The sequence below is a fragment of the Ochotona princeps genome, chromosome 5 (genome assembly GCF_030435755.1).
Source record: "Ochotona princeps isolate mOchPri1 chromosome 5, mOchPri1.hap1, whole genome shotgun sequence".
NCBI lineage: Eukaryota > Metazoa > Chordata > Mammalia > Lagomorpha > Ochotonidae > Ochotona > Ochotona princeps.
The window spans coordinates 101,969,856-101,992,962 of record NC_080836.1 but is presented as its reverse complement, the minus strand read 5'-3'; the positions used below and the strand labels follow the sequence as shown (position 1 = coordinate 101,992,962).

The 23,107-nt window shown below is 45.3% G+C and overlaps 1 protein-coding gene across 2 annotated transcripts in view; it reads right to left on the bottom strand.

Moving 5' to 3' along the window:
- Positions 1 to 2,375: 2,375 nt before the first annotated feature.
- Positions 2,376 to 23,107, bottom strand: part of PSMD1 (proteasome 26S subunit, non-ATPase 1) — a 79,797-nt gene continuing 59,065 nt past the window's right edge. For both annotated transcript variants that reach the window (XM_058665099.1, XM_058665100.1), the window contains exons 18-25: positions 22,858 to 22,974; positions 14,919 to 15,021; positions 12,753 to 12,922; positions 10,364 to 10,456; positions 8,206 to 8,292; positions 7,500 to 7,646; positions 4,551 to 4,705; positions 2,376 to 2,584 (exon numbers count right to left, since the gene is read on the bottom strand). In XM_058665099.1, coding sequence (XP_058521082.1) covers positions 4,559 to 4,705; positions 7,500 to 7,646; positions 8,206 to 8,292; positions 10,364 to 10,456; positions 12,753 to 12,922; positions 14,919 to 15,021; positions 22,858 to 22,974 — 864 coding nt within the window. In that variant the 3' untranslated portion in view covers positions 2,376 to 2,584; positions 4,551 to 4,558. The remainder of the gene's footprint in view (positions 2,585 to 4,550; positions 4,706 to 7,499; positions 7,647 to 8,205; positions 8,293 to 10,363; positions 10,457 to 12,752; positions 12,923 to 14,918; positions 15,022 to 22,857; positions 22,975 to 23,107) is intronic.

The following is a 23,107-nucleotide window of genomic DNA, read 5'->3' as shown; positions in this document are numbered from 1 at the left end:
TGGTGTCCATGCAGTGGGTGTGGATGACACAAAGGTGTGAAGAGAACAGCTCCCCTTGTTTGGCAAGGGCCAGAGGAGTTGCCAGCTGTTTGGCAAGGCCCAGTGGATGTCTCTCCGAACTTTGATGCAGTCTCACCCCCTTTTGCATGGACACTCAACCACCTCACTAAGAATTTTGTAATCTATTGAGGCATTGTTGTTTGTCCGTGTGAAATGTTTTTTGCAACCGATGTGAGCTTGGGAGTTAATGTCGCTGATAATGTCGTGTTGAGTGGGCCTTTAACAGTTTACACACAGGAGCACAATTAAGCCCATGACATTTCTAGACACCTTATTGTGTGCCTAACCATTGCCTCAGAATCTGGCCCAGACATGTAGCACACCTTCTAGGAAGGGCTTGATAAATATCCTAAATGTTAATGAAAGTGATGGGAGTAAGAGCTGAAAGTGCTATGATGATAAATAGTTACTGTAACCTTAAAGGCTAGCCTGTCTTTGCAATCTCTTTTGAGCACAGGAAATGTAGCTGTTTTAGCTGCTTTTACAAATTTTGGCAGAGGAATTAGGGATGCTTTTATTGAAGAAATATGCTTTTGGGCCCCGCGCCATGGCCTAGCGGCTAAAATCCTCTCCGTGAACACGCCCTGGGATCCCATTCAGGTGCAGGTTCTAATCCCAGCAGCTCCACTTCCCATCCAGCTCCCTGTTTGTGGCCTGGGAAAGCAGTCGAGGACGGCCCAAAGCTTTGGGACCCAGTGCCCACGTGGGAGACCTGGAAGAGGTTTCTGGTTCCTGGCTTTGGATTGGTGCAGCACCGGGGAGTGAATTCACTTGGGGAGTGAATCATCGGACGGAAGATCTTCCTCTCCGTCTCTCCTCTCTGTATATCTGCCTTTTCAATAAAAATAAATCTTAAAAAAAAAAAAAAGAAATATGCTTTTAATTATTGTTTGATTGTGGGGTTGCAGAGGCTATAGTTGTAGTGGGATTTAATATTTAAAACTTTTGTCTTTTTTATGTTTTTTGCTTGTGACATATTTTTCGCATTAAATGATTGGTAAATTGTAGAAATAGAAATGTGGTAGGAATGTATTACTGATTAGCAGGTAATCACATGTGCCTTGGCCTTGGAATCCTTCCTGTCGCTCCATTGCTACTACTGAAGGATGAACAATGGCTTGCTTTGAAGAATATGAATACAGTATTTTGCAGAATTATCTTTAGGGGCACCTGCTTAGCCATGAAGTAGAATGACCAAATGTCTGTACATGCCCCCTTAGTCTTGAAGTAAAAATGGAACAATTAATTGTTTGTGCAGAAGCTTGTCCTGTGGTTGGGTAAATAAAGACAGCTTCTTGAGCCGTTGCGAGAGGGCACCAAGGGACAGTGTCCAAATCTTTCCTTATCGCTGACTCCATGCACCCTTCCCGAGCTCCGGACTTGGCTGGAGCTGGCCTCGGCACACGTGGGAGACTCAGATGAATGTCCTGGCCCTGCCTGGCCTTGTGGCCATTTGGGAACTGAATCAGTGGATCTCGTTCTCTCTGTAACTCTGCCTTCCAAATAAATAAATAAATCTTAAATTTTTTTTCTACTGCCAAAGTCCATTAATATACTTTAAAGTTTTGTATTTCCCTATTTTTAAATGATCTTTTTTAGAGGGAGAAAGAGAGAAAGTGCTTGCTTCCTTCATTTGTCTTGCTCCTCAATGCCCACAGGGCCCAGCGGCTAAGGCCCATGCCAGGAACTGTGAGTGGAATCCAGCTGTCCCTCCTACCCCGGTGGGTGGCAGGAATCCCAAGGGCTCGGGTGTCCCCAGTGCCTCTGGTGGGGGCCCGTTACAGGAAGCTGCAAGCAGAAGCTGGAGCTGGGAAGGGGTGCCAGTACCCTGACCCGTGAGGCCACCATCTGACCAGTCAACTGCCAGCCTGAACATTGCCCCTGTACTCTTAACTTTGTAAAAACTACCAAAAGGTGGATGAAGAGAAAGGGGAGTTCCTGTGACTAAATGAAACGGAGCAATTTCTATCCTTTATGCTTAACAAGGTCAAAGGCAGGCAACAACAGGTCAAGGTGGTCAAATACTTTAGAACATTTCCTTGGGTCACAAAGGGTTTTCTCCCGTGAGCGATAGTGCGCCTTCTTGGTCGAGCTAAAAACACTGCAGACAACTCCTCAGTGACGAGCAAGGTTTGATTGCGTCTCATTATTTTTAAGGGGTCTACAATTCAAGTAAAGCTTTACTTATCCACCAACATGAAAATCACATTTGCAGCAACTAAAGGATTCAGCTCTTTAGATTGAGGCATCTCATGGTGAGGGGAATTAAATCTATTTATTAAAAATGCAGGCCAAAAAACAAGGTCTTGTCCATCTGAAGATTTTAATATATTTATTTGAAAATTGAGTTCTGTGAAAGAGCACACTAAATAGTCGTATATCTTTTTTCCAAAGTTGTGGGGCCAGGTGCTTCGGGGCGGCGCGAGGCAACGGTACATGCATTGGGCAGCGGGCTTCGCACGAACTCCTTGGAGGTGCGTCCCACGGGGCCTGAACGACCTTCCACGGGTGAGCACATGAGATCCTGGGAAGGGAAGGGCCATGGGGGACGTGAGGGTCATTCTTTGAATTAAAGACATTTTTATGACTAGCCACTGGAACTCCACACAAGCCCCAGACTCTACCCCTGCGGTCTAACAGGCTAGCTCACGCCAAGACAATCTTATCCTTTTAGAAAGACAGGAGTCCACTATCCCACTGCACGTGTCTAAGCCACTTTGCAGGCCACTGTCCTGAAGGACGGAATTGGAGGTTTCCAGTCAGACTCTGGGAAAGGCTGTGAAGGGCCGGGAAATCGATTCGACTCTGCGACCGTGTGTTCGTGAGCACTTGCTTTAACATGCTTAGGAGACCTTAAAGGCTCAAAGAATGTTCAGAGTTCAGGTTAAACGGCAGAGAAGCAGCCTGTCTTTCTCTCTCCTAAGGCCCAATCTTACTGTCTCCCTGAGGCAGGAATACACTTTTCCAATAATGGTTAAGGTTGGCACATTGGTGCAACTGGCTAATCCTCCACCTCCAGGCACCAGAATCCCATATAGGCGCTGGTTCGTGTCCCGGCTGCTCCACTTCTCATTCAGCTCCCTGCCTGTGGCCTAGGAAGCAATAGAGGATGGCTCAAAGCCTTGGGACCCTGCACCCACATGGGAGACCCAGAAGAAGCAGCTCTTCGCTTCAGATCGTCTCAGCTCTGGCCATTGCGGCCATCTGGGGAGTGAACCAACAAATGGAAGAACTTTCTCTGTCTTCCCTTCTCTCTGTAAATCTGCCTTCCTTTCCAAGAAAAATAAATATATTTTCAAAAAAAGACTTTAGCCTCAACAAACATTCTTTCAAGATATCTATGCAGTTCTCACTGAATGCTAATCAGTGTGTAACAGCACGCTGAATTTGCAACAAGATCTTTAATGTACTTGGTTGAATGTATAGATATTACTGTCCTAATTTTCTTAGAAAATAATTAGTATCTGTTTAAAAATGTTTATGATGGAGTAGCAAATCTTGATTAGACAGTTCATATATATGTCTTAAAATACATGCTGGCCAGTCAACAGAATTTCAGACTTTTCTATCCAGTGTAATTCTATTATTCCAATGTTTTCCATCTAAAAGCGTGCTTTGACAGTGCACAAAGACTGATGTAACCACCATTTCTGACCAGGCAAAGCTTTGTGCAAGAGTCTAACTGACCTCAAAACCCTTATGAGTGCCCTGTCTTAAACACACTAAGTGCTCTGTCCAACAATTCCATATACTTGAAATATGAGAAAAGGAGAAGAGGGCACTGACAATCAGGGAGAAATCTATACTGCTCCGAAGAGTAAGGACGGACTGGCGCCCGAGCTCCACAGTGGGCTGCTCCGCTGCACAGGGAGCAAACTATGAGCTCAGCAGGACAGTAAGACAAAGAGCGCTTCGTTGCTTTAGCCCCAAAACGCCCACAACAGCCAGTGCTGGGCTACAGCCAAAGCTGGGAGTCTAGACCTCCAGCCAGGCCTCCCAGCTATATCTGCAGGAGGCTGCAGGCAGGAGCCTGAGCTGGAGCCGGGCACTGAACCGAAGCATTCCAATGGCAGCCGTGGGCATCTTAACCAATTGGTCAAACTCCTTGCCCCTCGCCAATGTGTGTAAGAAGACTTTCTCAGTGAAGGCAGTACTGAGTAGATCTACATTCTGCCGTAAGCTCCGTCTCCCTGCGGATTTGTGAAAACAGTCTCTGGCCACCCAGTCAGAACACCATTGTAGTAGAGGAATTCAATGTGATGGAGGAAGAAAGAAAGATGAGCAAATGGGGGACGCTTTAACACCGTACAGATACACAAGGAGACTTGGAAAAGTTCATGCAAATGCATACGATCATGATTCTATTTGTCCACATCCCTTGTGTGAGGATTAGGCACAAGAAGAAGGGGAAAGATGAGCCAAGGTTCTCTCAGAAAGCAGCTGTAACAGCCGGACAGAGCTCCCATTAGGCAATTTTGCTGCCCACACACCTCAGGTCTTAGTCATCGATATACTCAAATGGTTCTGGGGGTTCTGGTTCTTGCTCCTCCTCCTCGATCTTTGGGCCGTGCGCTGCGACAGGTTCCACCAGCTCCTCAGTGTCCTCACTGGTGTCCTTCAGAATGATGATGCCTCCGATGGAGAGCTGCAAACACCGAGGGAGAGAGAGAGGTGTAACTCCACTGCACTGCAGGACCGTGCTGCACACTTACACGGCAAAACTCCATGAAGGGCTGAGTGGGAAGCAAAAAAATGGAGGCCCAACAAGACAGATGCTGCACCAGCAGAAAGATAACTGTGATCTGTGAGAGGCAGCTGCAAATGGACCAGCAGCTGTGGCTGCAGTAATGTGATGCTGCCCTACTTAGAGGACAATCCCATCTTAAAAAAAGATGTGTATCTTCATTCACTCACAACACACACACACACACACACACACACACACACACACACACACACACATCCTCCATCCATTGGTTCACTCCCTAGATGTCTCCCGACAGCCAGGGCTGGGCCTGAGCCATCACCTGCTGACTCCCAGGGAGTACTGGCACTAAACAGGATTGGGAGTGGAACTGCCAAGACTCTACCAGGAAATCTGGCCATCTCCAGCAGCTCAGCCTCTGTGGCACCAAGTGAGCCCCGACTAGCCTGATTTAAGGATATGACTTCCCAGCCATGGTGCTGACTCATAGCCTCAGTGTGACTGTGGAGAAAACATGGTTATTCTAGTGCTTACTCCCGGGATAGGAGCATAAACTAGGTGATAAGACTGGGTGCTGGCTACAAATGCAGAAGCAGCACAGGCACTTGGCTTAGTGGCCACGTCACTGTGTGAGACCCCTGCATCCCATGGTGCACCGGCTGACGTGAGCCCCCACTTCTCCACTTCTGATCCAATTTTCTGCTAATGCAAGTCTAGAAGGTAGCAGGTGAGGGTTCAAATACTTGAGTCTCTGCCATCCTGTGGGAGACAAAATGGAGTTCCTGGCCCTTGGCTGCAGGGCTGACCTTTACCTGGTTGTTGAAGGCATCTTGAATGAATCAGAGGCTGGAGGATCTTTTAATCTCTTTTTCTCCCCAAATAGATCGAAAATAAATAAAATATTGCGAAGATCAAAGTATTTTCACTTTAATTGAAAAATCCTTACGAGTTAAACCAATGAAAAAATAAAAGAACAAACGGCAGCAACAATCCCATTAAGCTCTCTCTCAAACATGTCAGCAGAGGGCAAGCTCAAAGCCCGTGGCTATTCGCCCGTCTCTGCAGCGCTAACCTCATTCTCTGTGCTTGCGTGTGTCAAAGGAAACAGAAAGCAGCCCTTGCTAATCTAATCAGCCAGCAGAGGCGGTGCACATCTGCAGAAAGCCAATTTCTTCCAAAGCCTATTACTGGGAAGGGCAGAGCCCCGGTCATCAGTCAGATGGCTCACACACATACACGCCTCTCTGCAGTTCGACCTAATGTGATTTCTCCCCCTTGGACCGTGCCTCCCAACTCTAACCCTGGTGTGTCTTCACCGACTTCTAAACCACTTCCCTTCTCCCAGCGCATACACATCCATACACAGTTACCCCAATTCTCCCTCTTAAAAAAATCTGCTTTTCTCAAAGACACATTTTATAAACAGATTCTACCTTTACAATTAATTTACTTATTCCAAGAACAATAAAAAGTAGATGACACTTATACTAACTCTAATACCCCATGGCCCATTAAGTTTACTTGACTTTTAATAAACCAACTGGAGATGGCTCTTCTACCAAACAGAAAAGCAGGTTCCTGTGTTTTTTTGAAACATGTGGCTCCAAGTTATGACCAACATGCTAAACTGGAGTAGAGGAAATCTAGCTTGAATCTTGCAATGTGACCAGTGGAAGGAGCTGCTTACAGCTTGATACAGCTCTGCTGCAGTGACAGTTTATATCTGAGAAAGTTGAGTAGAAAGGAATAATGGGGTTCGCACCACCTCATCAGAGCACTGGTTTGAACCCCTGTGGCTCCACTTGCGATTCAGCAACCTGCTTGTGCACGTGAGAGGGCAGTGGATCAAGGCCCAAGCATCAGGGTCCCTGTCCACCCATGTGCGCGACCAGGAGGAAGTTCCTGGCTCCCGGCTTTGGCCCGGCCCAGCCCCAGCTATTGAGGCCATGAAGTATGCTGCCTTGGAATAAGATTGTTCCTGCTTTTAAAATTCATATCTTAGAGCAGTGCTAACTATAATGACGACAACCACTTATTGAGTGCTGTCAGGTCCTCCTCTCAGTGCTTGTATATGGACTTATTTATCTGTGCCACATCTGAGTTAGGGATGATAATTTCTATTTCACAGGAGAGCAAACTGAGGCAGAGAGAGGTTTAGTACCTGGCCTAAGGTCACAGGATCTCTGTTTTTCTTCTCTGTAACTCTGACTTAAAGTAAATAGATAAATCTTAAAGAGGAGGAAAAAAAGCTCCTCCAAATCTACATGAAAAATTAGGTGAAAAGTTCTCTAATGTGGGCCTGGTGCAATAGCCTAGTGGCTAAAATTCTTGTCTTGCACATGCCAGAATCCCATATGGGTGCCAATTCTAATCCCGGCAGCCCCACTTCCCATCCAGCTCTCTATGGCCTGGGAAAGCCTTGGGACCTTGCACCCGTGTGGGAGACCCGGAAAAGGATCCTGGTTTCAGATCAGCACAGCTCCAGCCATTGCGCTCACTTGGGGAGTGAATCAGCGGATGGAAGATCTTCCTCTCTGTCTCTCCTCCTCTCTGTACATCTGACTTTTTAAGATAAATAAATAAATAAATAAATAAATCTTAAAAAAAAAAAAAAAAAAAAGATCTCTAAGTTGCTAACAGATTCAGCACCAGCAAGTCTGAGCCCAGCTTCGGGGGATTTCACATTCTCCATTGACATTCCATTGCCCTCCAGCCAGAGTCACCGGTCGCTTACTGGTTTGAAGGGCTGGTAGCGGCAGGTCTCTGGCATGCTGAGGACCTTAAGCTGGGCAGGCATAACCCGGGCTGGGTTATCCAGGAGCTGGAAGTTTGGTTCAGGTTCTTTTTTCTTTTCTTTTTCTTCCTTTTTCTCTGCCTCATCCTAGAAAATTAAAAAAGGAAAGAAAACAAAGTTCAACAAAGGTACATTTCTGTTCCAAAACCTAGAATTAATATTTGGTAAGTGTACTTAGCAACCATTATGTGCAAAAGGAAACAGTAGACAGAACGAAGGTACAGCTTAGAGGAGGGACAGAGCAACTGCTTGGTGGCTGAGAACTGGCTTGGATTTAAAGGATCAGAAAGTTGCTTTACCAGTAGAGGTCAGAAGACAGATTCTGTTGGAATGGTTTTGCTGGAAAGGCCTTTCTTTCTCCCATCTTTCCCCCACTCTGCAGAAAACCTGACTCCTCCTCCCCCTCAAAGTCATTTTAGTTGGAGTATGCTCTAGGAACTCATTCTTAGTGTGTTATCTTTTGTTCTTCCCACAAAGGGATGCAGTTTCTAGAGTTTCTTTCAAGTAAAGTGATATGTATCTACATGCTGGGAACAGGACACTTATTTGAAGGAAGCCAACTGCAAGGCATGATAATAATTAAGGGACAATTTGGACCATGAAACATAGCTCTTATCAACCCATGTAACCACCAAGTTACACCTACCACTTCCATTTTTTCCTCCTCCTTTTTTTCTTTTTCTTTTTCTTTCTTCTTAGCCTTGGCAGTAATCGATAACACAGCAGTAGAAACCTAGAGGAGGCGAACAAGGTTATTATAATCCCTTACCAACACATGGATGCAAAAGCCTAAGGAGAATGCAGGCCCATGATAATCTTCATGTGCTGGCAATTAAGCATTACAGACAAAAGAAATATATCACAAATGGCAAAAGGTAGCAGGGCATTTGTTTACAGAATTTACTATCATCATGAGGACATTCTTCAGCTTCAGGAACCCTGTATCTAATAGAATTTGAGTTTTTTTTTTTTTTTTTATCTGTAGCCTACCCTGGGTAGAAATTTGCTATTATCTGCATTTTAACAGTTACAAACATTGTTTGGGAAGCAGAGCTACAGGAAAGCAATGCCAGGGACAAAGAGCACATTCACCCATGGCTTCATTCCCCAGATGCCAGTACCGACCGTGGCCAGAACTCAGTGAGTGGCTGGAACCTAATTATTTGAGCCATTGATGCTGCCTTGAAAAACCTGCATTTCCAGGTGGCTGGCATTAAGAGCCACAGCTGAGTACCACACCTAGGTAATGCAACGTGGGATGCAGGTGTTGTAACTGCCGGGTCGATGGCATATTCCTTATCATGTACTCTGAGCTCGCAGTATTGGTTGTCCTCTAGGAAAAGCACCAGGGAACACGAACAGTCCCTCCAGTGCTCCTGGAGATGTTCTCATTGGGGGGATGCCCTGCAGGCACAACACATGAAGGGTGAGTGATTAGCCCAGCAACAGCTTCTGCAGTGCCTCTCAGGGACACCAAAGCTGCAGCAAGGAGAGAAAAACCAGGCAATACCGGCATAAAAGCTGAGCTTGTTTTCAATCCAAAGGGAGGTCCCAAAGCACAGCTGAGGAAACAAGATGTTTTTGGCAAAGAATGCTCATCGAATCTGATTAATTGTATAATTATCACTTCTTACACAGAAACTTAAGAGCAAGTAACCAATAACTTGAAAATATGGAACATTATCCTCCTAAAAGAAAGAACTATTTTCCTTTTTAAAGAAAGATTTATTTCCGGTCTTCCATATGGATGCAGGGGACCAGGCACTCAAGCCATTCTCTGCTGCTTTCCTAGGCATGGCAGGGAGCTGGATCAGAAATGAGTAGCAGCTAGGACTTGAACCGGTATCCACACAGGATGCTGGTATTGCAGGTGGCAGCTCAACTCGCTCCACAACAACGCTGGTTCTGCCTCTTACACATAAGTTGTCATAAAACGGTAACCTACTGAGTCCTTAAGGCCTCACCGGCAGGTGTAGCTCCATAATGTGTTAGCCTTTGATTTATCTCCTATCAACGAGCTCCATATTAACTATCAATCTGAAAGGCAAATTAATACCTATGAAAATAATGGGCATTACTTTTAAAACTTATTTGAGAGGCAGTGAGACAGAGACAGAGAGAGAGAGAATGAGAGTGAGTAAGAGCCACAGGGAGCTACCACATTCTGCCTCATTCTCCACCTACTGGCAACAGGCTAGGCTGGGACAGGCGAGAGCCAGAAAAAGCCAGAAACTGGGAATTCAAGTTTGGTGTCCCATACGGGTGGCAGGGACCCAAAGATTTCAGTCATCACTGCCTGCCTCCCAGGGTGTGCAACAGCAGGAAACTGGAATGGGGAGCAGAGCTAGGACTCGATCCAGGCACCCTGAGATGGGATGTGGTTTAAGCGCTGGCCAAAACGGGCATTACTCATTATCCAGGCCCTTCACATCTGAGAGCTCGACCTTTAGGTAGATTTGCACAAGACTCTCATTCTGGAATTGACAAATCAGACATAGCTTTAAATAGAAAGCAAACAAAGAACTGATAATAAGCTGAAAACAACAAGATGCAGGGCAGCATGTAGAAAACAGTTCCAGCAGCAGCACACACAGACAGCCTGCAGATGAACAAGATGTGAGTTTTGGGACATAGAACTTGGGTGATCAAGAGAGAAAAAGGGGTTTTACTTAACATTATTGTTACATTTGCCTTCTTGCTTAATGTTGCATTTCATCCTAACCAGCGTTACTTGAACCACTTCCAGGGAAAAGCCTGAGTAGCTCGTGCATGGAGGTGCAGCTGCGGCTTAAAGAACAACTCACCTTCTCCTTCTCTTTTTCCTTTGGGACTTCCAGAGGAGCAGGATATGCAAACGTAGATGGCTTACAGTTGGATTTGTACTGAACTTTGGGCATCTGGAGAAATAAATTTTATGCTTTCATTAAAAGAACCAACATGAATATTTTAACATATACTCTCAGCAAGCACACACACAGGGGGAAGCTGGAAGCTTTCATGCAGGCTAAATGTTTAATCACAGATCGACTCGATTTGGTCACTGAAGGGCACTGCCTTCTACTTTACTAGTTTTTAGGTGCTTTACAAAGCTACCTGCTGTTGTCTATGCTTTCCTGAAGTTCTGTGTCTTTGAAAAGGCCTTATTTTACTTTTCCCCCCCTTTTTAAAGATGTAGTATGTTACTTATTTGTAAGGCACAGCTATGGAGAGGCAAAGACAGAGGGAGAGAAGGATTTCCCGTCCTCTGGGTCACTCCTCAACTGGCTGTAATGGTCAGCGCAGGGCCAGGCTGCAGCCAGAGCCAGGCGCTTCTTCTGGATTCCCTATTAGAGTGCAGGAGCCCACAGGCTTTGGCCATCTTCCACTGCTTTCCTTGGCCACTAGCAGGGAGCTGGATCAGAAGTGGAGCAGCTGGGACTCGAACTGTGGCAGATTAACCTGATAGGCCACAATGGCAACACCCTCCCACAATTTTGTTTTAAATAATTTATCTGAAAGAATTACAGAGAGGGAGAACGAGACCTTTCCACTGTTGCAGTTCCCAGATGGATGCAATGACTAGGCTTAAGTACAGAACCAAGAGTTTTCTCCTGGCCTTCCATGTGGCTGCAGAGGACCTAGCACTTGACCTTCTTCTGCCACTTTTCCCATTAGCAGGGAGCCATGCTGGAAATGAGGAACCAGCACATAACCTGGCACCTGCTTGGGCTATTGGAGTCACAGGCGGCAGTTGACCTGGGTGGGCCACATACTCACTTTCTTTTAATATTCTTTCCTGATAATCTAACCTGCTCCAATGATTTAAGTCCTACATGTGACATGGGAATCAGATCAACTGACACTGACTATTTTTCTGCACATCAAACTTCCATGTCTTCTCCAGTTGCACACTAACAACTTAGATAAATCCACAGACAATTTTACATCATCTGATAATGTCCTACAGGAGAACCATGAGCCCAATGGAGGTCAGCTTCGCATTACTCACTGGCCAGTTTAAACTTTCCCGTTGAACCCATTTGCCTCAATGGGGGGATAGTTTAAGAGTTATTAAGAGGTCAGGCCTTCTGAACTTCAAAACACAAGATGATGAAAAACCAGGTCACAGGACTGAGAAGACTTCAGCACAAACTTCATGAGAGTAAGCAATAATTAACAGTGTGATGCTAGGGCATTCAACACAGTAAGCCTGTGGCCGACATGACCCGCTTTGCTCTGTCCTGTTTTCTCACTGCTGGTCTTTCGGTCACCTCTACCAATGGGTAACGATTCACTCTGACATGAACCACTTCAGCATCCTAGAACTCTGAAACATGCATCTCCCCCAAACCTTCAGCTGATCTTTTTTTCACTTGCCAAATGGACTCAATGGTCAAAGCTGGTCCAAAGCTAGAGCCAGGAATCAGGAGCTTCCTCCAGGTCTCCCTCATGGGTGCAAGGGCCCAAGTATTTGGACCATCTTCTGCTGCTGGATTATAAGTGAGCAGCTGGGACTTGAACTCACACCCATATGGAATGCTGGTGCTGCAGGATTTATTTTTATTGGACAGTCAGCTATATAGAGAGGAGGAGAGACAGACAGGAAAATCTTCCATCTGTTGATTCACTCCCCAAGTGGCTGCAATGGCTGGAGCTGAGCCAATCTGAAGCCAGGAGCCGGGAGTACAGAGCCTCTTCCAGGTCACTCATGCGGGTGCAGGGTCCTAAGGACTTACGCCGTCCTTGACTGTTTTCCCATGCCACAATCAGTAAGCTGGATGGGAAGCAGGGCCACCAGCATTCGAACCGGTGCCCATATAGGATCCCGTTGTGTGCGAGGTGAGGACTTCAGCTGCTAGGCTACCTCACCGGGCCCTGCTACTTTCTAAAATGTAAATTTCATGTCATACATCTGTTTGAAATCCTTTAAGAGTCCCCACAGCCTCTAATTTTAGATAAAACTCAATAGAATGGTCCATGAAGTTTCTTCCTCTCTTTTTATCAAGTTCCCTCTGAACTGACTCGTCCACATCAAACAGCTAACAAAGGGACTTGATTTTCAGTTCTCCTGCTGACACACACTCCTCAAGGTGATGATTCACCCAGAAAGGAAAAATACGCTATTAATGAGATACTAATTCATCTCTGAAACTTCCAAGAGATTCTTGAGTGAATATGAAGAGGATAGACAAGACGGAAGTCTCATCAACATACCTTTAAGTCCTTATTAAGGCCGATGACGCAGGTAGGGGTGTAAGCCAGTGACAGGAAATGTGACAGAGGAAACCAGAACCAGAACTGGGTGAAGACCAGGACACCAACCACAGAAGGCATGTGAGTGTGCCCAGTCCTAGACTGTAAGGAGATGGTGACGTTGTGACCACCTGCAGGGAAAGAGACCATAAATGGCAGTTCAGTAAGGGAAAGGTTCCTAGGGGCCAACATTGTGCTGCACTAGGTTAAGCCACTACCTGCAAAGCTGGCATTCTGTAAGCACTGACTAGTTTGAGTCCTGGCATCTCCACTTCCAATCCTGCTAATGCTCCTGGGGCAGCAGCACGAGACGACCCAAGTGCTTGGGCCCCTGGCACTCATAAGACGGATACCTACGGAGTTCCTGGCTCAGGCATTGCAGCTATCTGGGGAGTAAACAAGTGATGACAGCTTTCTGTCTTCAAGCAAGCAAATAAATCTAAAACAAACAAAAACCAAAGAACAACAACAAAAAACACTAGGAAAGCATTTGTTGACTATTTAAAGGTCATAGCTTATACAATCTAATGTGGAGTTATTGGAATTAGTCAGTAAGCAATCTAAGGTTGCCAACATTCAAAGTGCTGTACTATTATTTCTGGGTCAGGTGAAAGCCTGGCCTCACTCATGAAGTACCGAGGCATTTCGTGCTGTCTTCCCAGGCGCATCAGCAGCAGAAACTGGATCGACATGTGGGTAGCTGGGACCTGAACTGGCACTCTGACACAGGATACCTAGGTTGCAACTATTGGCTTAGCCTGCTATGCTACACTGGCTGTAAATCAGCTAATAAAAAGAACAATATATATCATATTTGCAAGCACACAGCCAGGTTTAGTTTTATTTTCCAGTTTTAATCATACTGTCTGAATGCAGGAAGACACTCATGCATTTGTTAAAATACACAAGAATAAATGTTTTCTGATTCTTTTTTTAGACCTTAAACAATATAAAATTATTAAAATTATCAGAGAAATACAATAGGAAGTATGAAGAACTGTGCTCAACTATAGAGAAGTCGAATGAAGCACTGACATTGCCCTGGGATTTGTGAATCACTCCAATGTCAGGCGGCAGTTCTGAATTTAATCAACTACGGGACGCCAGGAAATTCACCTTACCCAAAAAGCTTTTTCTACCTGTTGGCAAATGAGGGTTTGAATCTGAGCACAAGACGCTATAAAGGACACTGTTTTAGCTTCTGCAACAGGTCCTGGTGTAATGGAAAAGACGTAGACAGTACAGTGCGTTACCCCTGCCTCTAGGGTGAGAAGCATCACAAACACATAGAGAACAGTTACAACATGCCTGTCACTTGGCCATGTAGTCAGAAAGGGGGCCTACCCTAGCCTTGAATTTTCTTAGTATTTTGAGATCACACATAGTAATTTCTTTTCCTTTTTTTTTTTTAAAGATTTATTTATCTTTATTAAAAAGGCAGAGTTACACAGAAGAAGTGACAGAGAAAGATCTTCCATTTGCTGATTCATTCCCCAAGTAGCTGCAATGGCTGGAGCTGAGCCGATCTGAAGCCAGGAGTCAGAAGCTTCTTCTGGGTCTCCCACGTGGATGCAGGGTCCCAAGGCTTTGGGCCAGACCACAGCAGGGAGTTGGAAGGGAAGTGGGGCAGCTGGGATACGAACCAACACTAAAATGAGATCCCGGCACATGCAAGGTGAGGATTTTAGCAATTAGGCTACTGTACTGAGCTCTCTTTCCTTTTCTAAAAAGATTTATTTGAAAGGCAGAGGGTGAGACAGAGGGCAGGACCATCTATCTACTGGTTCACTGGGACATCCTCTGCTGCTTTCCCAGGCACACTAGCAGGGAGAGAGATCAGAAGTGGAGCAGCCTGGACTCAAAACTGGTGCCCTTTGGGATGCTGATGCCCTCAACTGCCACGCTGAGGTGTTGGCCCCTCCATGATGTTCTGAAGTACCCGTTAACAACTGGCATTGTAAAGGGACTGAGATCCAAAGCCTGAAAAATTCTACTAAAAACCACCTCTAGGATCTGCAGCCTCCACATGTGCTTATGTGCTCCACTATGGCACCATTAGTGCACTAGAGTAACTAATTATTCGGTTCAGTTCAAATAAACCCCTATGCCTGATGGGGAAACAGTTACCTGCATCCAGAATACCCTGGGCCAAAATGGCGCCAAACTTGGCCATAACATCATCATGCTTATCATTGATGACTTTGGAATACAGCTGTCTGAACTGATTCACCTGGAGGAGGAAGAGAAAGAGTTACATTCTAATTCAGTTGTGCCATTTTAGAGCAGTAGATACAGACAGACTGTCAAACACTGAGTGACTCAGTTCTTCATTCACAAAGCCACACTTGAAAGCAGGATTGCTTCGTGGTTGAAACCATGGGTGTTAAGACTCTCCTGGTGTGGGGTACCAGTTCTGTTTTCCATTCTCGTTCCAGCAGATGACTCAGGCTCAAGGGAATGTTGGACGTGACCGCACACCGCTCCACTGTTAGTCCAGCAGAACTCACAGTTCATGCGAACACTAAGTCTTCTGTAGTACTATGAATCACAACCATGCTGCTTAGCAACAACCTTGCAGATTTCCTAACAAGCATAATCCTTCATTTCCATGTTAAAGTAAACTATCCTTCACCGAAGCTCCAAGTATCTTCTCATATGGAGATTTTTCATTTTCATACAGATCAAATTTCCAAGGACTAGTCCAAAATTGAGAATGTATTGACTCATGTAGGGTGGGATGGCTCATAATTTTGGTTTGCCTGTATCCTTTTTTTTTTTTTAATATTTATTTTTATTGCAGAGTCATATATATAGAGAGGAGGAGCGACAAAGAGGAAGATCCTCCATCTGATGATTCACGCCAAGTGAGCGCAACGGCCGCAGCTGAGTTGATTTGAAGCCGGGAGCCAGGAATTTCCTCAAGGTATCCCACACAGGTGCAGGGTCCCAAGGCTTTGGGCCGTCCTCCACTATTTTCCCAGGCAGGGAAGCTGGATGGGAAGCGGGGATGCCAGGATTAGAACCGGCGCCCATATGGGATCCTGGCGTGTTAAAGGAGAGGACTATAGCCATTAGGCCACTGGAGCAGGCCTTACCTCTATCCTTTTTTGCATTAAAAATTAAGATTACTTTCACAACTAAAAGTAATATTTATAAAGTATATTCTTTGTCAATCAAGTGAGTCCTGTAAGTCTTGGGGACAAATGACCTAACCCTTCCTCCAGTTTTCCACTTCTTTTTTGCCCAGACGGCAGCACTCAAGGAGCCCTGATCTTGGCACTGCCCACATCTGCTCAAAGCAGAAAATACCAAATCTGCGTTTCCTAGAATGACTTTCTTGGCATCACACAATCTTTCAGAATCTGCCCCTCTTCATTTACACTGGTCTCAGAGGCCACACTGCGGTCCAGTAACTGAGCTGATCCGATCTGAAGCCAGAAGCCAGGAGCTTCCTCTGGATTTCCCATGTGGGTGCAGGGTCCTGGCTGCAAGCAGGGAGCTGAAGGAAAGCGGAACAACCAGGACACAAACTGGTACCCATGGGGATCTCAGCGTGTGCAAGGCGAGTACTTAGCCACCAAGCCATTGCGGTAGGCCCAGCTCATTCTTTAGAACTGTGTAGGCTAGGGCCCAGCGGCGTGGCCTAGCGGCTAAAGTCCTCGCCTTGAACGCCCTGGGATCCCATATGGGCGCTGGTTCTAATCCCGGCAGCCCTGCTTCCCATCCAGCTCCCTGCTTGTGGCCTGGGAAAGCAGTCGAGGACAGCCCAAAGCCTTGGGACTCTGCACCCATGTGGGAGACCTGGAAGAAGTTCCTGGATCCTGGCTTTGTATCGGCATAGCATCGGCCGTTGTGCTCACTTGGGGAGTGAATCATCGGACGGAAGATCTTTCTCACTGTCTCTCCTCCTCTCTGTATATCTGACTTTCCAATAAAAATTAAAAATAAATAAATAAATAAAATCTTAAAAAAAAAAAAAAAAAAGAAATGTGTAGGCTGGGTCCAACACAGTGGCCTAGTGGTTAAAGTCCTTGCCTTGAGCACACCTGGATCCCATATGGGTGCCGGTTCTAATCCTGGGAGCCCCGCTTCCCATCCAGCTGCCTGCTTGTGGCCTGGGAAAGCAGAGGAGGACAGCCCAAACCCTGGGGATCCTGCGCCTGTGTGGGATACCTGGAGGAAAGTTCCTGGCTCCTGGCTTCAGATCAGCTCAGCTGCGGTCTTTGCAGTCACTTGGGGTGAATCATCGGATGGAAGATCTTCCTCTCTGTCTCTCCTCCTCTCTGTATATTTGACTTCGCAATTTAAAAAAAAAAAATGCAATCTAAATGGTGCTATCAAAATAATATTCCTTAAATGTGATCCTCACATTTTCTTAAGAGGCAACAATAGAATATAGTAAAAAACAAATGAACTAACTCTGCAACTACATGGCACATGACAATTTTTTAAGTTCCTCACTTCTCCAGGTCTTAATTTAAGCATAAAACAGAGTGTGATTAAATTACAACGACAGGTCTCTGCTAGGTTAGAATATCTTAAGGTCTGATGCTTTTACTTTGGGTTCAACAGGTTAAATTCTTTTGATTCTGAACTTATTTTAGATGACCACTTACTTTACCTTATATAGGATGGAAATTTCGTGTGCTTAAGACTTGCGAAATATCTCATGAACTTATAAAAGCAACACTGGACAAAGCAAGCAGCATAGAGAAAAATTTATATATAAATTATATCTAAGATAATAGGAATGCATTCAGTAAAACTGAACAACGTATTTTAAAAATTAATGCAAAAATATGACATGAACTACATAATGCTCTCAGTGGGGTGTGGAGCAAGTCCCTATAATCACACAAACCAGTATTCTGAATCAGCAAAATACACGAGAATTTTCTCCAGGTTTTCTAATTATAACTTTTGGAGTTTTGTAATTTCAAGAGAATGTGGATTGCTTTAATTCCATTTTTTTAAAAGATCTATTTTATTATTTTTTATTGGAAAGGCAGATATACAGAGAGAAGGATAGACAGAGAGAAAGAGCCTCCATCCACTGGTTCACTCCTCAAGTGGCTGCTATGGTAGGAACTGAGCCCATCCAAAGCCAGGAGCCAAGAGCCTCCTCGGGGTCTCCTACACAGATGCAGGGTCCCAAGGCTTTGGGCCGTCCTCAGCTGCCTTCCCAGGCTACAAACAGAAGCTGGATGGGAAGTGAAACAGCTGGGTTATGAAACAGTGCCCATATGGGATTCTGTTGGTTGCAAGGCGAGGATTTAGCCGGGCCCAATGAATTGCTGTAATAATTCTCCATGGCTAGCTCCAAACCTCACTGCCCAGCTAGTTTTCTTTCTGCCTCGCAAGATGCGCATGTGTGGGAAGTTGGATTGGAAGCAGAGCAGTCAGTAATGAATTTAGGAATTCTCACACGGGAGGCAGGCTTCCCAAGCTACAATTGAAGCCACTGTACCAAACATATTGCTGTTGTCTTGATTTCCTTGTAAGATGATGGCCTTATTTTATTCCTCAAGACTATTAGCATTATTTTGTTTCTGGCAATTTGTTGCAGTTTTTTTTATTTTTCTCACCCCTGGCACTATTAAGATCTCTGGTTCCTAGTTTCAGGCCACAGTATGCTAAATCAGAGACACTATGGTTAAAAAATGTGCTACGCTAAAAGAATACAAAATTCTATGCTTATAATTTCATTTTATAAAGCTTATACTTCCCTACCGAAATATTTCTAGGTAATCACAATGGTTGACCAAAAAAATGTCCAACAACCTAATCCAAACTGTGAGTTATTACAGAACTGCAGAAGCTGACCTAATTTGGTTAAGCATGATATTACTGGTGTAGGTACTTGGCACAGCAATTAAAGACGTCCCCTGGGACCCTCAGCCATACCCAAGTGTCTTGGGCTGAGTTTGGCTTCCTGCTGAAGCACACCTGGAAGGCAGCAGGTGACAGCTGAGCACCTGGGTCCTTGCTCTCCAAGACAACTAGACTGAGTTCCCGATTCCTGGTTTAGACCAGACTCAGCCCCAACCTTAGACACTGTAGGCATATAGGGAATGACTCAACTGAGAAGAACTCATGTGTGATATTACTTCTACAAAGAATGTGATACCACTTCACATTTTTTATGGGAGAGATTCTTTGTACCCATGCTTTAGGTCACAAAATATTTGGCAAAGAAAGCAATCACACTCCCCCTCATTTTTTTTATTATTGTTCATTTATTTGAAAGGCAGAGCTGGGTCCAGTGGCTAAAGTCCTTGCCTTGAACGTGCTGGGATACCATATGGGCACCGGTTCTAATCCCGGAAGCCCCGCTTCCCATCTAGTTTCCTGCTGGTGGCCTGGGAAAATAGTGGAGGACGGCCCAAAGCCTTGGGACCCTGCAAGAGACCCTGTGGGAGATCCGGAAGAGATCCTGGCTCCTGGCTTTGGATCAGTTCAGCTCTGGCTGTTGTGGCCACTTGGGGAGTAAATCACTGGACAGAAGAGCTTCCTTTCTGTCTCTCCTCCCCTTTCTATATATCTAACTTTCCAGTAAAAATAAATAAATCTTAAAAAAACAAAAAGGCAGAGCTACAGAGAGGCAGTAGGGGGAAAAAGAGAGGTCTTTTACCTGCTGATTCACTCCCCACGTGGCCACCAGAGTCAGGGCTGAAGCCAGAAGCCAGGAATTTCTTCTGGGTCTCCCACTTGGGTGCATTAGCAGGAATCTTAAACTGGCACCTATATGGGTGCTGGCTTGTGACCCAGCTGCTCCTCTTCCCATCTACCACCCTGATTGTGGCCTGGGGTGCAGGGGCCTAGGCATTGGGAGTATTTTCTGCTGTCCTTCCAAGCCATAAGCAAGGAGTGGAATTAGAAGTGGAGCAGCTGGGACTAGAACTGGCACCCATATGTGATGTTGGCACTACGGGGTAGAGGGTTAGCTTGCTATGCCACGCTGCTGGCGCCAAATGTTGACTCCCCGGATGGCTGCAATGGCCACTGTTGGGCCAGGATGAAGCCAAGAACAGGGGCTCCATCCAGTTCTTTCACATTGGTGGAAGAAACCCAAGTGCTTCAGACATCTGCTGCAGCTTTCCCCAGGCCATTGGCAAGGAACTGGATAGAAAGTAGAGCAGTAGGGATATGAACAGAATACAAGCACTGTGGGTGGTGACTTTATCTACTATACCACAATGCTGGCTTCAACAACTATTTTTTATTTTTTTCTTAAAGATATGTATGTATATATATATATATATATATATATATATACATATATATATATATATATATATAATTGGAAAGGCAGATATACAGAGAGGAGGAGAGACAGAGAGGAGGAGAGACAGAGAGGAAGATCTTCTGTCTGATGATTCACTCCCCAAGTGACTGCAACAGCCGCTGCTGAGCCGATCCGAAGCCGGGAGCCAGGAACTTCCTCCAGGTCTCCCATGTGGGTGCAGCATCCCAATGCTCTGGGTCGTCCTCAACTGCTTTCCCAGGCCACAAGCAGGGAGCTGGGTGGGAAGTGGAGCTGCCGGGATTAGAAACAGCACCCATATGGGATCCTGGCGAGCTCAAGGCAAGGACTTTAGCCGCAACACTATCGTGCTGGACCCTATTTTTTTTAAAAGATCTATTTATTTTTATTGGAAAGTCAGATTTACAGAGAGGAGAGACAAAGGGAAAGACCATCTGTTGGTTGGGTCACTCCACAAGTGGTTGCAACGGCTGAAGCTGAGCTGATCTGAAGCCAGGATCCATGAACTTCTTCTGGGTCCCTCATGTGGGTGCAGGGTCCCACAGCTTTGGGCCATCCTTTAGTCTTTCCCAGGCCATAGGCAGGGAGCTGTTTGGGATATGGAGTAGCTGGGTCACGAACTGGCACTAATATGGGATCCCGAACCATCACCCATATGGGATTCCGGTGCTTGCAAGGGGAGGACTTCAGCTACTGAGCCATCATGCCAGGTCCCTAACAGCTAGTATTTTTAAACACTAACAGAAATGAGGTTGGGGTTGGAAACGATGTTTATGATCTAGAGGATATAGTATAATAATGTATGACAAAAACAAGATGGAAAGTGAATCTATCTTCACAGTACAGCTTTTGCTAAGCTTAAAAATGATTCTGGGGGCCAATGTGGTGGCATAACATGGTAATCCTTTCTGTGATGATGGCATCCCATATGGGCACACGTTTGTTTCCAAGCTATTCCACTTCTGATATGGCTTTGTTTATGGTCCAGGAAATTAGCGGAGGATGGTGTAAGTCCTTGGGGTCCTTTATCCACATGGGAAACCTGAAGCTTCAGATCAGCTCAACTCTGGCTGTTGCAGCCATTTAAGTGAACCAGCAGATAGAAGGCCTGCTCTCTATGCCTTCTCTCTGTAAATCTTTCAAATAAAAATCAATTAATATTTAGAAAAAAAAAAGAGAAAATGATTCTGATAAAGGTGCATGAAGACTGAATAAATGAAAAATGATAGTAATTGGGGTCAATGTGGTAACAGAACACACTAATTCTCCTTCCCATGGTGTTGGTATCCATATGGGGGCCAATTCATGTACTGTCTTTTTCACCTCCCTTCCAGCTCCTTGCTTGTGGCCTGGGAAAACAGAGGATGGCCCAAGTCCTTGGGACCCTGAGTCCATTTGGGAAACCTGGAAGAAGCTCCTGGCTTCTGATTGGCTTAGCTCTAGGCATTGTGGCCACTTTGGGAGAGAACCAGTGAATTGAAGATCTTCCTCTCTGTCTCTCCTTCTCTCTGTAAATTTGCCTTTCCAAAAAATAAACAAGTCTTAAAAAATGATAGTCAACAGCTTAGAAAATGAAACTACATACAAACCTCACTGAAACTAGAACAATCAGATTTCCATAAAATTATGTCCTTTCTACCTCTCCAAAAATATACTTTCCTATAAATGAATGTTCTAGGGGCAGTGTTGTTGGCATAACAAGGAAAGTTACTTCCTGCAATGCCAGCTTCCCTTATGGATGGATGTTGGTCCATGTCTGTTGCTCACTTCCAGTTCATTTTCCTGCTAATGACGTGGGAGAAGCAGCAGCAGGAGATTGCCCAACTGTTTGGACCTTGTGGAAGACATGGATGAAGCTCTTGGTTGCTGCCATCTGGGGTGTGAAAAAGTGGATAGAAGTACCCTCTTTCTTTCTGTGTAACTCTTTCAAATAAATTTCTTAAAAAAAAAAAAAAGAAAGAAAAAAGAAAAGTGTTATATAGTCAACTTCTTTCTCTTGTATGAGCAGAAAGAATGGCAGCCTACTAAATGCCCTACCTTCAAGGCAGCAGCTAGGATATCTGGCATTAGTACGTAAAGTACCCATATCATGTAACAACTGTGGCAGTTTCCGTAAATGTATATAATATATGTGCTTTTCTGCTTCCTGTAAGAATCAGAAGCTCTGCTGAAGTGTAAAGACACACCAAATATCAAAACTAACATGAGTCTGTGAGATTGTCACAAGAAAGCTTTACATCAGGAACCTGAAGAGTCCATCAGGGATCCTTCCTGGAGTGCCTGGTGGAGAATTTGGGGAGGATCTCTGCAGGCCCTTGGCTGTGGTCTTGTTCCCTCCTGAAAGCCAGGTGGCTGTGAGGGACCATCTGGAGGACTCTGGGTGCTCTGGTCACTGGGTGCTGACATCAAAGTTAGAGTGATTGGCACTGGCTATTGGCAGAGGCAACCATACGGAAAGTGTATGACACTTCCATCCACAAGATGGATAAGATAGAAAAGACTGCTTCTGCGCAACCGAAGTGGGGAAATGGGGAAGAAAGCCATGCTAGAGTAAAAGGGAAGCCTGGTCCGGGAGATCACCCGGGAGGTTCCAGGTAGCACACCAAGTGACTGTAAAGCCCTGTATTTCAGAAGGATGAATCCAAAGTCATGAACTGTCCAAGTATACTTCCTCCATCAAAGGAACCAGTTATCCTACTGAATAAACTGTTAGAGGTCAAAAACAGGCACACAAGTTTGGGTACGTAACACCATGGACTGGTTCCTTGGGCTCAACCATGCACTTAAACAAGCACTGCTCACCTTTGGACAAGTGATCTCAGTCTGCTGGATCATGATGAGTGCCGAGGCGATGAGCGCCCCTTGCCTCACGTAGTTCACAGGGTCATTGGTCATGGGTTCCAGCAAGTTAATTGCCTCCTGGAAGTCATGGGGGAAAAAGTTTTAAATAAATAACATTGACATGGCTGGATTTTCAAATTACTTACTGTCCACTTTTAGTCAGCATTTTCATCTACCAGTGTAATAACATGTCAATTTAAGACTGCTTCAT